This window comes from Macaca fascicularis, chromosome 2 (genome assembly GCF_037993035.2).
Source record: "Macaca fascicularis isolate 582-1 chromosome 2, T2T-MFA8v1.1".
NCBI classification, from domain to species: domain Eukaryota; kingdom Metazoa; phylum Chordata; class Mammalia; order Primates; family Cercopithecidae; genus Macaca; species Macaca fascicularis.
The window spans coordinates 110,759,899-110,776,217 of record NC_088376.1 but is presented as its reverse complement, the minus strand read 5'-3'; the positions used below and the strand labels follow the sequence as shown (position 1 = coordinate 110,776,217).

The following is a 16,319-nucleotide window of genomic DNA, read 5'->3' as shown; positions in this document are numbered from 1 at the left end:
ATAACCTAGGCGCCAACCCACTGCTCGTCCACAGCTTCCCTCACTGGCACATGCTGCTCCACCAACCCGTTCTTCCTCCTGCCTCCTCAACTGTCCAGGCGCTATCCGTGCAACTTCTCTAATACCTTTTTGTTGCTGTTCCTTTTCTGAGACAGAGTCTCACTCTGTCACCCAGGCTGGAGTGCAATGGCATTATCTCAGCTCACTGCAACCTCTGCCTCCCGAGTTTAAGCGATTCTTCTGCCTCAGCTTCCTGAGTAGCTAGGATTACAGGCACACGCCAACACGCCCGGCTAATTTTTGTATTTTTAGTAGAGATGGGGTTTCGCCATGTTGGCCAGGCTGGTCTCGAGCTCCTGACCTTGTGATCCACCCGCCTCGGCCTCCCAAAGTGCTAGGACTATAGGCGTGAGCCCTCATGCCCAGCCCTCTAATACCCTTGAAGAAACCTCCTCCACTGCTGCCGCTGGCGTTCTCTTCCATCCAGTGTCCCTGTCTCTGGTCTTGCCAAAAACTACTGCTGTCAGTGACTTTTCCTAAAGGCAAACTTGGCTGTGTCATTCTATCAACTACCACTAGTCAGAAGCCCCAGCAGCCACAGGATCAAATCATTCTGCCCCTGCGACAGCAAAGGCCCTGGAGTTCTAGCTCCTCCCTGCCTGTCTACCCCATGACCCCGCAGGCAGACCCACATTCATTCTCATTCCCCACAGCCACGCATATTCACCCGGGCTCTAAGCCACAGTGGCCTGTGTCTGGAGTGCCTTGCTCCAGCCCTCAGCCCTGGCAAGGACCATTCTTCAAGAATAAGCCTCTTCTATTTAGGAGGCTGGGGTGCATTTATGTCCTCCCGTGGACACCTTCTTCTTGGCTGTGGCTGCTGACTCAGTCCCCTTTGCGCTGCCAGCACGTCTCACCAAGCCTGCGGGCAATGCGGAAAAAGACATCTGGTTTGGGGGGAAAGGGAAACTGAAGAATTGGGAGTACAGCTATTAGAGAATAAAAGGCTGAGTTCTAGAATAAAAAACAACTACTATAACCACAACGAGATCTCATCTCACACCCATTTAGGGACACTATGATCAAAAAAACAAAAACAACTAGGCTAGGCGCGGTGGCTCACACCTGTAATCCCAGCACTTTGGGAGGCAGAGGCAGGTGGATCACGAGGTCAGGAGTTCAAGACCAGTTTGGCCAATATGGTGAAACCCTGTCTCTACTAAAAATACAAAAATTAGCCAGGCGTGGTGCTGTGTGCCTGTAGTCCCAGCTACTCGGGAGGCTGAGGCTGGAGAATCGCTTGAACTCAGGAAGCGGAGGTTACAGTGAGCCGAGATTGCACCACTGAACTCCAGCCTAGGCGACAGAGCGAGACTACGTCTCAAAACAAAACAAAACAAAACAAAACAAAACAATGCACACAGATGGGGAAGAGAAAAAGAGATGGAGAAAAATGTGATAATGACCTGCTTCAGACAGGCTGGGATAGCCGGGCATAGTAGCTCATGCCTGTAATCCCAACACTTTGGGAGGCAGAGGTAGAGGCAGGCGGATCACCTAAGGTCAGGAGTTTGAGACCAGTCTGGCCAACATGGTGAAACCCCATCTCTACTAGAAATGCAAAAATCAGCCAGGCGTGGTGGCGGGCACCTGTAATCCCAGCTATGAGGGAGGCTAAGGCAGGAGAATCACTTGAATCCAGGAGGCGGACAGAGGTTACAATGAGCCAAGATCATGCCTTTGCACCATTGCACTCTAGCCTAGGCGAAAGAGAAAGACTCCATCTCAAAAAACAAAAGTCTGAGTTTAAAGTGCCTTCAAACATGCAGCCAGTCAGTCAGCCAGGCAGAGAAGGATTTCTCAACTTCAGCATAATTGCTATTCTGGGCAGGGTAATTCTATGCCATAGGGGACTGTCCTATGTACTGTAAGCTGGGAAGCAGCATTCCTGGCCTTGATCTTACAGCTGCCAGTAGCACTCCTCCACCTGTGTACAACGAAAATCCCTACAGACATTGCCAAATGGCCCCGGCCACTCTCAGCAGTTTTGTTCAACATAGTACTAAAAGTACTAGAAAGAGCAGTCAGACAAGAAAATAAGGCATCCAAACTGGAAAGAAAGAAGTAAAATTATCCCTGCTTACAGATGACATATCTTATATATAGAAAACCCAAAAGAGAGCCAGGCACAGTGGCTCACGCCTGTAATCCCAGCACTTTGGAAGGCTGAGGCAGGTGGACGACCTGAGGTCAGGAGTTCGAGACCAGCCTAGCCAACATGGTAAAACCCCATCTCTACTGAAAGTACAAAAAATTGGCCAGGCGCGGTGGCTCACACCTGTAATCCCAGCACTATGGGAAGCCAAGGCAGGTGATCACCTGAGGTCGGGAGTTCCAGACCAGCCTGACCAACATGGAGAAACTCCATCTCTACTAAAAATACAAAATTCCAGGCGTGGTGGCACACGCCTGTAATTGCAGGCACTCAGGAGGCTGAGGCAGGAGAATTGCTTGAACCCAGGAGGCAGAGGCTGCAGTGGGCCGAGATTGCGCTGCTGCATTCTAGCCTGGGCAACAGAGCAAGACTCTGTCTCAAAAAATAAAAAAAATAAATAAAAAATAAAGAAGTTCCTCAAAAAATTAAAAATAAAACTACCATATGGTCCAGCAATATCTGCTCTGGGTATACACCCAAAGGGAATGAAATCCTCATCTCATAGGGATGTCTGCATTCCCATGTTAACTGCAGCATTATTCACAACAGTCAAGATACGGAAACAACCTAAGCGTCTATCAAAGGATGAATGGTGCATCTACACAACGGGATATTATTCAGCCTTTAAAGAAGAGGAGATCCGGGCCGGGCGTGGTGGCTCACGCCTGTAATCCCAGCACTTTGGAAGGCCGAGGCGGGCGGATCACAAGGTCAGGAGATCGAGACCATGGTGAAACCCCGTCTCTACTAAAAATAGAAAAAAAAAAATTAGCCGGGCACAGTGGCGGGCGCCTGTAGTCCCAGCTACTCGGGAGGCTGAGGCCGGAGAATGGCGTGAACCCGGGAGGCGGAGCTTGCAGTGAGCTGAGATTGCGCCACTGCACTCCAGCCTGGGTGACAGAGCGAGACTCCGTCTCAAAAAAAAAAAAAAGAAGAGGAGATCCGGCTAGGTGCGGTAGCTTATACCTGTAATCCCAGCACTTTGGGAGGCTGAGACAGGTGGATCACTTGAGCTCAGGAGTTCAAGACCAGTCTGGGCAACACTGGAAGACCCCATCTCTACAAAATTAGTCAGCTGTGGTGGTGCACACCGGCAGTCTCAGTTACTCCAGAGGTTGAGGTGGGAGGATCTCTTGAGCCCAGGAGGTGGAGTCTGCAGTGAGCCATGATCGCACCACTGCATTCCAGCCTAGGCCACAGAGCAAGACCCTGTCTCAAAATAAATAAATAAAGGTAAAAACATGGATAAACCTGGAAGACATTATGCTAAGTAAGCCAGACACAAAGAAAATACCACATGGGCCGGGAACAGTGGCTCACACCCGTAATCCCAGCACTTCAAGAGGCCAAGACAGGCAGATCACTTGAGGTCAGGAGTTCAAGACCAGCCTGGCCACCAGGCAGATAAAAAAAAAATTTTGTATTTTATCTCTACAAAAAATACAAAAATTAGCTGGGCGTGGTGGCACATGCCTGCAGTCCTAGCTACTCGGGAGGCTGAGACATGAAAATTGCTTGCACCTAGGAGACGGAGGTTGCTGTGAGCCAATATCGTGCCACTGCACTCTAGCCTGGGCAACAGACTGAGACTCGGTCTCAAAAACAAAACAAAATGAAAATACCACATGATCTCTCACGTGGAATCTAAAATAAGCTGAATACACAGAAACAGAGTAGGGCCTGGTGGTTACCAGGGGCAGGAAGAAAAGAGAAATGGGGAGATTTAGGTCCAAGAATATAAAGTTACATATATATAAGAATAAGTCTAAAGATCTAAGGTACACCATAACGACTATAATTAATAATATTGTATTATAAACTGGAAATTTGCTAAGAGAATACATTTTTTCTTTTTTTTTTTTTGAGACGGAGTTTTGCTCTTGTTGCCCAGGCTGGAGTGCAGTGGTGCAATCTCGGCTCACTGCAACCTCCGCCTCCTGGGTTCAACAGATTCTCCTGCCTCAGCCTCCCAAGTAGCTGGGACTACAGGCATGCACCACCACGCCTGGCTAATTTTTGTCTTTTTAGTAGCGACAGTGTTTCACCATGTTGGCCAAGCTGGTCTCGAACTCCTGACCTCGTGATCCACCCGCCTTGGACTCCCAAAGTGCCGGGATTACAGGCATGAGACAGCGCCAGGCCAAGAGTACATTTTAGGTGCTCTTTTTTTTTTTTTTTCTTCTTTTTTGAGAGAGAGAGTCCTGCTTTGTTGCCCAGGCTGGAGTTCAGTGGTATGATCTTGGCTCACTACAACCTCTGCCTCCCAGCTTCAAGCAATCCTCCCACCTCAGCCTCCCAAGTAGCTGGGACTACAGGCACACACCACCATGCCCTGCTAATTTTTGTATTTTTTGTAAAATACAAAAAAGGCTTTTCGCCCTGTTGCCCAGGCTGGTCGCAAACTCCTGGGCTTAACTGATCCGCCTATGTCAGCCTCCCAAATTGCTGGAATTACAGGCATGAGCAACCATGCCCAGCCTTACGTGCTCTTACCACAAAATAAGATAACTATTTGAGGTGATGGATATGTTAATTTGCTTCACTATAGTATTCATTTCATTCTGTATTTATGAAAGTGTATATGAGTATGAAACATCATATTGTACACATAAAAGACAATAAAAAAATAACTATGCCAGGAGCCGTGATTCACACCTATAATCCTAGCACTTTGGGAGGCTAAGGTGGGAGGATCACTGGAGCCCAGGAGTTCAAGACCAGCCTGGACAACATAGTTGGGACACCATCTCTACAGGGAAAAAAAAAGAGGCCAGGCACAGTGGATCACACCTGTAATCCCAGCACTTTGGAAGACCAAGACAGGCAGACTGCTTGAGCTTAGGAGTTTGAGACCAGCCTGGCCAACATGGCAAAACTCTGTCTCTACCGAAAATATAAAAACATCAGCTGAGCATGGTGGCACACACCTGTAGTCCCAGCTACTTGGGAGGCTGAGGTGGGAGGATCACTTGAGCCCAGGAGCCAGAGACTGCAGTGAGCCGAGACTGCACCACTGCATTCCAGCCTGGACAAGAGTGAGACCCCGTCTCAAAAAGAAAAAAAAAATGAATTAGATGTTCCATGAGGAACAAAATTATCCATGGTTGAGAACCACTGAGGTAGAACTACCCTATGGGAGATGGATATTTTCGAGACATTAAACACAGAGAGAATGGTTGAATCTATAAGAGACAAGATTCCCAGGGAGGAAAGAAAATTAGCTGGGCATGGTTGTGTGTGCCTGTAATCCCAGCTACCTGGGAGCTGAGGCAGGAGCTCTGGAGTTCAAGACCTGCCTGGACAACATAGCTAGACCCTATCTCAATCAATCAATCAATCAATCAAGATGTTTTAGAGGGTGGAAGAGGAAAAGGTACTTGAGAGTGACCTACAGAGAAAAGAGAAGCAAAGGTCTTCCAGTGGCTGAGGACAAAATGCATGGCAGTGCCAAGGCTACAGAGCACTGAGGGGGTACAGATGTACACGGAGGCCAGACAGTCAGCGTACACCTGTAATCCCAGCACTGTGGGAGGCCGAGGCAGAAGAATCACTTCAGCCCGAGTCTCGCTCTGTCGCCCAGGCTGGAGTGCAGTGGCCGGATCTCAGCTCACTGCAAGCTCCGCCTCCCGGGTTCCCGCCATTCTCCCGCCTCAGCCTCCGAGTAGCTGGGACTACAGGTGCCCGCCACCACGCCCGGCTAGTTTTTTGTATTTTTTAGTAGAGACGGGGTTTCACCGTGTCAGCCAGGATGGTCTCGATCTCCCGACCTCGTGATCCACCCGTCTCGGCCTCCCAAAGTGCTGGGATTACAGGCTTGAGCCACCGCGCCCGGCCGATCCTGTCTTTCTTTAAAAAAAAAAAAAAAAAAAGGTATTAACTGGCTCTCAAGTTAATATAAAATGGATAATTTTATCAGCCCCTTCAGATATAACCATTCATTAAGAATAGTTCAAAGTTCAACAATAAGGAAAATGCCAAGACAATGGGAGAGAGGAATAAAAAAATAAAAAGGAAAAGGCCTTCAGAGAAAACTAAACACCTCAAGTGTACAACACGGAAAAGTATTCAGAGTGGTCCACTAAAGCATTTTTTTTTTCTATTTTTTTAAATTGAGTAAAATACACATAGGTTGGGTACAGTGGCTTATGCCTGTCATCCTAGCACTTTGGGAGGCTCAGGTGGGAGGATGGCTTGAACCCAGGAGTTCAAAACCAGCCTCAGCAATATAGCAAGACCCCATCTCTATTTAAAAAAAAAAAATAGGTAACTAGAGGGCATGAACGAAGATGGCCAAGTCAGCAGAGTAGAGAAAATACAAGCACAGAGTTGTTTGCAGTGGATCAGAGCCAAGGGAAAAAATCAGAGCACTGAGTATTTTTGAGGCCTACAGAAAAGAACCGGAAGAGGAAGAATCTGAAAAATAAACAAAAGGGCGAGAGAGGAGATGCAGAAGAGATACAGAGAAAGGGGACTGTTGGTTTGGGTATCTGCCTCCTCCACATCTCATGCCAAAATGTGATCCCCAATGACAAAGGTGGGCCTGGTGGGAGGTGTTTGGGTCATGGGGGCAGATCCTTCATGAATGGCTTGATGCTCTCCCCACAGTAATGAATGAGTTCTTGCCCTGTTAGTTCACACAGGAGCTAGTTGTTTCAGTGACTCTAGCTTATCTCTTGCTGTGGAACACACCAGCTCCCCTTCCCTTCCACTATGACTTCCTGAGGCCTCACCAGAAGCCAAGCAGATGCTGGCACCAGGCTTCCTGTACAGTCTGTGGAACTGTGAGACAAATAAACCTCTTTTTTTTTTTTTTAAATACATTACCCAGTCTCATATATTCCTTTATAGCAATGGACTACTACAAGAACAGAGAAAAGAGATGGGTATTATGGGGGCCCAGAATAGCAACAGGGACCTTCCTGTTCAAATGCAGGAAGGAGAAAGGAACAGTAAAAGCCTGGAGACCATGAGAAGAGGAGAAGCTGAGGGAATATGCATCCTGTGGCTTTCTTTTTTTTTTTTTTTTTTGGTTGAGATGGAGTCTCGCTTTGTCGCCCAGGCTGGGGTGCAGTGGCCAGATCTCAGCTCACTGCAAGCTCCGCCTCCCGGGTTTACGCCATTCTCCTGCCTCAGCCTTCCGAGTAGCTGGGACTACAGGCGCCCGCCACTGCGCCCGGCTAGTTTTTTGTATTTTTTAGTAGAGACGGGGTTTCACCATGTTAGCCAGGATGGTCTCGATCTCCTGACCTCGTGATCCGCCCATCTCGGCCTCCCAAAGTGCTGGGATTATAGGCTTGAGCCACCGCGCCCGGCCTCCTGTGGCTTTCTCTTGTCAGAACAGAGATGAAGACTTAGGAACCCGGCCAGGCGCACTGGTTCACACCTGCAATCCCAGCACTTTGCGAGGCTGAGGTGGGAGGATGACTTGAGACCAGGAGTTTGAGACCAGCCTGGGCAACATGGAAAAAACCCATCTCTACAAAAAATACAAAAACATTAACCAGGCATGGTGGTGCAGGCCTGCAGTCCCAGCTACTGGGGAGGCTGAGGTGGGAGGATGGCTTGAGCCTGGGAGGTCGAGGTTGCAGTGAGCCATGATCATGTCACTGCACTCCAGTCTGGGCAACAGAGCAAGACCCTGTCTCAAAAAAAAATTAGAGCCAGGCACGGTGCCGCACGTCTGTAAACCCAGTACTTTGGGGGGTGGAGGCAGGAGAATTGTTCGAGGCCAGGAGTTAGAGACCAGCCTGAGCAACATAGTGAGACCTCGTCTCTACTAAAAATGAAAAAAGTGCCTGTAATCCCAGCACTTTGGGAGGCCGAGGCAGGTGGATCACAAGGTCAGGAGATTGAGACCATCCTGGCTAATACGGTAAAACCCTGTCTCTACCAAAAATACGAAAATTAGCCAGGCGTGGTGGCGGGCGCCTGTAGTCCCAGCTACTCAGGAGGCCAAGGCAGGAGAATGGCATGAACCCGGGAGGCAGAGCTTGCAGTGAGCTGAGATCGTGCCACTGCACTCCAGCCCGGGCAACAGAGCGAGACTCCATCTCAAAAAAAATAAAAAATAAAAATAAAGTAAGACAGGACTACATTGCTATAGAGAAAAACCTACATGGAATGATGAGAAAAGAAAAACAGAAACCAAGACAGAAATATATCCATCATGCTGTATATTGGAAGTTTTTCATAAGCAGTTCCTCTCTGTAGTTTTTAAAACCACAGAAAATAGATTACGAGCTCATGCCTGTAATCCCAACACTTTGAGAGGCCTAGGCAGGTAGATCAGTTGAGGTCAGGAGTTCAAGACCAGCCTGGCCAACAGGGTAAAACCCCCTCTCTACTAAAAATACAAATATTAGCCAGGAGTGGTGGCAGGCGCCTGTAATCCCAGCTACTTGGGAGGCTGAGGCATGAGAATCACTTGAAGCTAGGAGGTGGAGGTTGCAGTGAGCCAAGGTTGCATCACTGCACTCCAGCCTGGGCAACAGAGTGAAACTCTGACTCAAAAGAAAAAAAAAAAAAAAACCCAAAATACAGAAAACAGATAAATATATATATATATGTCATTGGTTGAACAGCAAGAAAGGAATCAGGAAGTGGGAAAGGCTCAGGACAGGTGAGTGGTAGAACACTGGGCCAACCTCTACTAATAAGAACAAAGGGCAAGGAGTTTCCCAGGAAGAATGTCTGCATGGCTTTCACTGAGGGAGGGTCACCTTGAACAGCTGGCAGGCCGCAGCTGCAGCCTGCCGCTCAGCATCGATCTTCTTGCTGCCATAGCCTTCTACCTCCACGCTCTTGGGCCACTTTATGTGCAGTGTGACTTTCTGAGAAAGAGAAAAGAGAAATCAGAACTCTTGCCACTCCAAACTACAAAGTTGTTGCAAATTACATGGAGAATAAACAGTGGTGGACCTCACAGCAGCAGACCTCACAGCAGCAGACTTCACAGCAGCAATGTGCTAGGTTCAGAGTTGAGAACAGAGGACAGAACCCCAATCCCATCATTAACTCCTTATGAGACTCTTAACTATCTCACTGTGAAACCATTTGTTCTACCCCAAGTTGTTTTGTTTCTTCGAGGTGCCATGTTCTAGCTAGAGGCCAAGCTGGAATCTTCATCTTTTTTTTTTTTTTTTTTTTTGAGACGGAGTCTTGCACTGTCACGCAGGCTGGAGTGCAGTAGCACGATATCAGCTCACTGCAAGCTCTGCCTCCCGGGTTCACGCCATTCTCCTGCCTCAGCCTCCTAAGTAGCTGGGACTACAGGTGCCCGCCACCACGCCCGGCTACTTTTTTGTACTTTTAGTAGAGATGGGGTTTCACCATGTTAGCCAGGATGGTCTCGATCTCCTAACCTCATGATCCACCCACCTTGGCCTCCCAAAGTGCTGGGATTACAGGCGTGAGCCACCACGCCCGGCCTCATCTTTTTGTTTTTTTGTGGGGGACAAGATTTCACTCTGTTGCCCAGGCTGGAGTGCAGTGGTGCAATCACAGCTCACTGCAGCCTCAACCTCCTGTGCTCAAGCAATCCTCTCATCTCAGCTTCCCTAGTAGCTGGGACTACAGGCCTGCACCACAATGTCTGGGTGACGTTTTCATTTTTTGTAGAAATGGGGTCTATGTTGCACAGGCTGGTCCCAAACCCCTGGGCTCAAAGGATCCTCCCTACTCTGCCTCCTAAAGTGCTGGGATTACAGGCATGAATCACCACAATCAGGCCCCATCTTTATTTTTTTTATTTTTTTATTTTTTTTGAGACAGAGTCTCGCTGTGTCTCCCAGACTGGAGTGCAGTGGCATGATCTCGGCTCACTGCAACCTCCACCTCCCAGGTTCACGCCATTCTCCTGCCTCAGCCTCCCGAGTAGCTGGGACTACAGGCGCCCGCCACCTCGCCCGGCTAATTTTTTGTATTTTTAGTACAGATGGAGTTTCACCGAGTTAGCCAGGATGGTCTCGATCTCCTGACCTCGTGATCCACCCACCTCGGCCTCCCAAAGTGCTGGGATTACAGGCGTGAGCCACCACGCCCAGCCTCATCTTTATCTTTAAAAATCATCCAGGCTGAGAGCAGTGGTGGCTCCCAGCATTTTGGGAGGCTGAGGAGGGAGGATCCCTTGAACCAAGGGGTTTGAGACCACCCTGAGCAACATAACAAGAACCTGTCTCTACAAAAAATACAAAAAATTAGTTGAGTGTGGTGGCACCTGTCTTTAGTCCCAGCTACTTTGGAGGCTGAAGCAGGAAGATCACTTGATCCCAGGAGTTTGAGGTTACTGTGAGTTATGATTGCACCACCGCACTCCAGCCTGGCTAACAGAGAGACTCTTACTCTGTCTCTACAAAAATAAATAAATGTTAACAGATCATCCAGAATGGGTTGCCGGCATGCTTCTATGGTTCCAGAATCTATAAGACTCTAAGGGCAAGAATTCTCATCATCAACTCTAACCCTCTGCAGTCCTTAGTCAATGGGGAACAAAAACCAAGGATCCGTGTGGGGCCGTCTTAGATAAGATGGCACCTCATTTGCCTGTGTTCCCCTTTGCTAAACCAGGCATGCGTATTCTGGCTCTTCTTCAAACCTAGCTTTGCTCTGAGTCTCTGCTAACCATTTTAATTCAAGAAACCCATTCTGGCCGGGCGCGGTGGCTCAAGCCTGTAATCCCAGCACTTTGGGAGGCCGAGACGGGCGGATCACGAGGTCAGGAGATCGAGACCAGCCTGGCTAACACGGTGAAACGCCGTCTCTACTAAAAAATACAAAAAAAACTAGCCGGGCGCGGTGGCGGGCGCCTGTAGTCCCAACTACTCGGGAGGCTGAGGCAGGAGAATGGCGTGAACCCGGGAGGCGGAGCTTGCAGTGAGCTGAGATCCGGCCACTACACTCCAGCCTGGGCGACAGAGCAAGACTCTGTCTCAAAAAAAAAAAAAAAAAAAAAAAAGAAACCCATTCTATGGCCTCCTTGACAAGGAAACCTAAGAGAGAAAGGACAAACAGCCTCCTTTCTGAGTCATACTAATGTTTTTCCTTGCCACCAGCAATTACCTTTTTCTTCGGTCCATTTGTGTGCACGTAGACTAGTTTGTCTTTTGCATGTGAGATGCCGAGGGCTCTTCCAATCACACTGTTGAGAAGATTTTTGGGCTGTGGGAATTCTTTTAATAGGTCCCTAGAAGCTAAGAAAATAAGAACAAAAGCATTACAGTTGTTCTTTTTCCTTTTAAAAACTCCATGGAGTGTGTATCAGGGCAACCCTGGGCTAGATTCTGAGGATGTTGTCTCATGACCCCAACCACCCAGGAGCATCTTGGAAAAGAAAAGAGGAATGACTTCAGGGTTTACAGGGAAGAGTGGGGCCAGACCCACTTGAATAACCATCTCCTGAAGAAGGGCCAATGACCCAAACACCACAGAAGGGAAGCTACCACCATCCTCTCCCCACCCAACCTCCTTATTTCATACATCACCTACAAAAGCCTGCTTGGTCAATAACCCCCCCTAGTCTGATGTCTGAAAGAAGACACTAAACAAACAAGCAAGCAAAAAATACAAAAACAAAAATCCACCACACACACAAACTGGAGATCAAGACAATGCAAGGCTCTTCCTAAAATAAGACACACACAAGAGAGACCTGGCCCCATGTATCTCAAGTGATGAGATCCAGATGCTGAATACCAGGCCCCAGCTCTCAACCATATCTAAGCACACTGCAAAAGGCTCCCACAGAACCAAACTATGTGGGGGGACTGATTAAAGACCTCTACATCTGGCTGGGCGCAGTGGCTCACACCTGTAATCCCAACACTTTGGGAGGCCAAGGCACACGGATCACGAGGTCGGGAGTTCGAGACCAGCAGCCTGGCCAACATAGTGAAACCTCGTGAAACCTTGTCTCTACTAAAAATAAAAAAAAATTAGCCAGGCCTGGTGGCAGGCACCTGTAGTCCCAGCTACTTGGGAGGCTGAAGCAAGAGAATCGCTTGAACCCGGGAGGCAGAGGTTGTGGTGAGGCAAGATCACGCCACTGCACTCCAGCCTGGGCAACAAGAGTGAAACTCCATCTCAAAAAAAGAAAAAAGAAAACCTCTATATCTGAGCAGGCATGAACTATTCCTCCCCCAAGTTCTCTGGAGTCAAGGGGAAAATTGATGCATCAGATACCATCAGAGGTACCTTGCTTCTTTTCACTTGTTTTTTGGATTAATCCCAGAGCAGAAAGGGAAGAGATATCTACCTGGAGTAAGCTTGTACCAGACACAAGGCTTAACCAGGTCATGAAGAGGTCTGCTAGGAATATGGGGGGACCATATCATTCTCCACTGTAGCCTCAGGCAGCTCCAAAAGGAGATGTAGATATGCACATGTGCACCTGGGTGTACACTGATCACCTGGGGAGCTTTTTCACTGCATGGGCATCCAGCTCCCCACAGGGGACCAGAGAATGGGAGCGATGTTGGAGGCGGCTCTACATTTTGAAAAAGTGCCTCCAAGCATTCTGATGTAACTCTGCTGCCTGGTTTGAGATTATTTCCTTGGGACAGACTCCTGTGTCAAGTGGCCAGGATGGAGGACACCTGATCCTGTCTCCCTCTAAGCGGTAACTTGTAAAGCAACTAAGAGTCAAGCAGTTAAGAAACCACATGTAAGTGGATTTGGGCGGGGCGGGGATGGGGGGGTTGGTCACAGAGGGGCCCAACTTTGAGTAGCCCACTACACCCACTGGTTTAACAAGAGAGCTGCACTGAGACCCCCCACCCCCCCACGCCCACTTCAGCTCTATAAGGTTGGTGAAGGCTGGCACTCTCTACCTATCCTTGATGCTTTCAACAGTTTTATTCTCTGCACTATTTGGGAGGCACAAAGCTGGAATCCACCAGAGCGGTCGTTCTGTCTCTATTTGAGATCCTGATGTCCCAGGAGTTATTTTGGGCTATTTCTCACACTGGTGAGGGCATGCTTGTCCCTAGAAGCTCTAGCCCTTGGCCACTCATCCTGGCAGGAGTTGGACTTTACTCGTTTTCCCCACTCCCTCGAGGTCTCGAACCTCTCACCTATTCTTGCTGGGAGCAGGCACTCGAAGGGTCCATTCGGGCCTGTGCCACGCTAAGCTTTACAAACAGCAGGGCCGCTGCGCGCCGACGGATGGCGAACTTGGCCACTATGGAAGACAGGACCCCCCGCCGCCAGGCCCGATTTCGGCCCGCGTCCCTTGCTCTGCCATCCCAGGAGTCAAGGGCTCTGCGGACCGCCCGCCCCCGCCGATGCCCTCACCGTTCACCATGCTTCCGTCGCCTTCCCCAGGCCCGCCGGGGGCCATCCCTGACTCGGCCTCGGCGGCCTCCTTGGTGCGGTCGGGGTGGGCGCAGCCTGATGAGAAGCAGCGCGAGCGACCCTGTCGCCCGGCAGCGCGGGGACCCAGCGGCCGCAGGCGCGGAGAGACGCCGGCGGCCAGCGCCATGAGTCTCCTGGCAGCCGCCATCGTGTTCCCGCCGACCCCGCGGCCTACGCGCGGCAGGGACCGGGCGAAGAGAACTGGAGCGGCCGGTCCGAGCGCCGCGCGCCCCCTGCGGGCCGGGCGGACCCGAGGCCCGAGCCCAGGCGAGGGCATCGGCAGCCCGCCCTCGCTCACCACAGCCCCGGGCCTTCAGTAGGCGGCTCGGCGCGGCCCAGGGCTAGGACCCTGCCAAGCTCACTCTCCAGCAAATCCAAACCAGCTGTCATGTGGATGGGAGGCAGGAAGATGGAATGGGGCTTTTGGGGGGGAAATAATGCTAATCCTTAGCTCAATGTCATCTAAGGAAGTTTCAGTTAGTTCCCTCTAGGTCCTAGCAATTGTTCCTAACTACCGCTCACGTGCCTCTGGTAAATTGGCAGCCCCATCTTATTTAATGGCTTACAAAGTAAACCTGGTAAAGATCTGGAGCCAGGGCCGGGTGTGGTGGCTCACGCCTGTAATCCCAACCCTTTGGGAGATTGAGGCGGGTGGATCCCTTGAGCCCAGGATTTTGACCAGCCTGGGCAGCATAGTGAAACCCCAACTCGGCCGGGCGCGGTGGCTCAAGCCTGTAATCCCAGCACTTTGGGAGGCCGAGACGGGCGGATCACGAGGTCAGGAGATCGAGACCATCCTGGCTAACATGGTGAAACCCCGTCTCTACTAAAAAATACAAAAAACTAGCTGGGCGAGGTGGCGGGCGCCCGTAGTCCCAGCTACTCGGGAGGCTGAGGCAGGAGAATGGCGTAAACCCGGGAGGCGGAGCTTGCAGTGAGCTGAGATCCGGCCACTGCACTCCAGCCTGGGCGACAGAGCGAGACTCCGTCTCAAAAAAAATAAAATAAAATAAAATAAAATAAAAAGAAACCCCAACTCTATTAAAAGTTTAAAAAATGAAAAAGAAGATCTGGAGCCAGGCCAAGGAAGACCTCTTCAACATAAGCAGAAACATTTAATCCCCAGAGCTGGAGGTGAAGGCAAAAATACCCAATTTTGGACACTGCCAAGAATTGAGTTGGTCCAGCGTAAAGTCCAGCAGTCAAAGTACTGTTCCTCACCAGGCGCAGTGGCTCACGCCTGTAATCCCAGCACTTTGGGAGACCGAGGTGGGCAGATCATGAGATCAGGAGATCGATACCAGCCTGACCAACATGGTGAAACTCCATCTCTACTAAAAATACAAAATTAGCTGGGCATGGTGGCGCATGCCTGTAGTCCAGGCTACTCGGGAGGCTGAGGCAGGAGAACTGCTTGAACCCGGAAGGTGGAGGTTGTAGTGAGCCAAGAGCAAGCCATTGCACTCCAGCCTGGGCAACAAAAGTGAAACTCTGTCTCAAAAAAAAAAAAAAGGCCAAACACGGTGGCTCACACCTGTAATCCCAGCACTTTGGGAGGCCGAGGTAGGAGGATCACGAGGTCAGGAGATTGAGACCATCCTGGCTAACACGATGAAACCCCATCTCTATTAAAAATTTAAAAAAATTAGCCAGGCATAGTGGCAGGCACCTGTAGTCCCAGCTACTCAGGAGGCTGAGGCAGGAGAATGGTGTGAACCTGGGAGGTGGAGCTTGCAGTGATCACGCCACTGCACTCCAGCCTGGGCAACAGAGTGAGACTCTGTCTCAAAAAAAAAAAAAAAAGTACTGGTCCTCACTTGCTGGAAAGCCAAATAGGATTTCATTTCCAAAATATTCTGCCTGGATCTTAGCCAGGTTCATTCCTCTTCTGCCTCCTATGGCCGTGAAGAGCAAGGCTTTGGGTCAACTGGGAATCAGACTGAATCTGCATGTTGCGGGTAGTGACAGTGCAGAGCCAGGGCCTCAAGGTCTCTGTCCCTTACAGGGGTCCTTGGACAGAGGTTGGCAGTGTAGCTGGAGGTAAGTTGGGAAGGAGGGATGTGTTGGTTTTATGAGTCCAGGTCTGAGTCCGATGAGCTCTGGGAGAGCTTGTTAAAACAGGCTGCTGGGAGCCACCCTCAGTTTCTTTCTTTTTTTTTTTTTCAGACGGAGTCTCGCTCTGTCGCCCAGGCTGGAGTGTGCAGTGGCCGGATCTCAGCTCACTGTAAGCTCCGCCTCCCGCATTCACGCCATTCTCCTGCCTCAGCCTCCCAAGTAGCTGGGACTACAGGCGCCCGCCACCTCGCCTGGCTAGTTTTTTGTATTTTTTAGTAGAGACGGGGTTTCACCGTGTTAGCCAGGATGGTCTTGATCTCCTGACCTCGTGATCCGCCCATCTCGGCCTCCCAAAGTGCTGGGATTACAGGCTTGAGCCACCGCGCCCGGCCCACCCTCAGTTTCTTATTCATTAGGTCTGGAGTAGGGCCCAGGAATCTACTTCTTTTTTTTTCCTCGTGAGATGGAGTCTCGCTCTTGTTGCCCAAGCTGGAGTGCAATGGCGCAATTTTTGCTCACTGCAACCTCTGCCTCCCGGGTTCAAGCGATTCTCCTGCCTCAGCCTCCCGAGTAGGTGGGATTACAGGCTATTTTTAGTAGAGACAGGGTTTCACCATATTGGCCACACTGGTCTCAAACTCCTGGTCTCAAGTGATCTGCCCGCCTAGACCTCCCAAAGTGCTGGGATTACAAGCATGAGTCA

At 50.0% G+C, this 16,319-nt stretch overlaps 1 protein-coding gene across 15 annotated transcripts in view; it reads right to left on the bottom strand.

Annotated features, from left to right (window-relative positions):
• The window catches only part of DHX30 (DExH-box helicase 30), a 53,612-nt gene that overhangs the window by 11,893 nt on the left and 25,400 nt on the right, over positions 1 to 16,319 (bottom strand). For 13 of the 15 annotated variants that reach the window (XM_074032023.1, XM_005546969.4, XM_074032022.1 and 10 more), the window contains 2 exons: positions 11,273 to 11,403; positions 8,935 to 9,045 (listed from right to left, as the gene is read on the bottom strand). In XM_074032023.1, coding sequence (XP_073888124.1) covers positions 8,935 to 9,045; positions 11,273 to 11,403 — 242 coding nt within the window. Of the gene's footprint in view, positions 1 to 8,934; positions 9,046 to 11,272; positions 11,404 to 13,281; positions 13,978 to 16,319 lie in introns of those variants that run through there. The other 2 variants (XM_065540550.1, XM_074032025.1) reach the window with 2 other exon arrangements.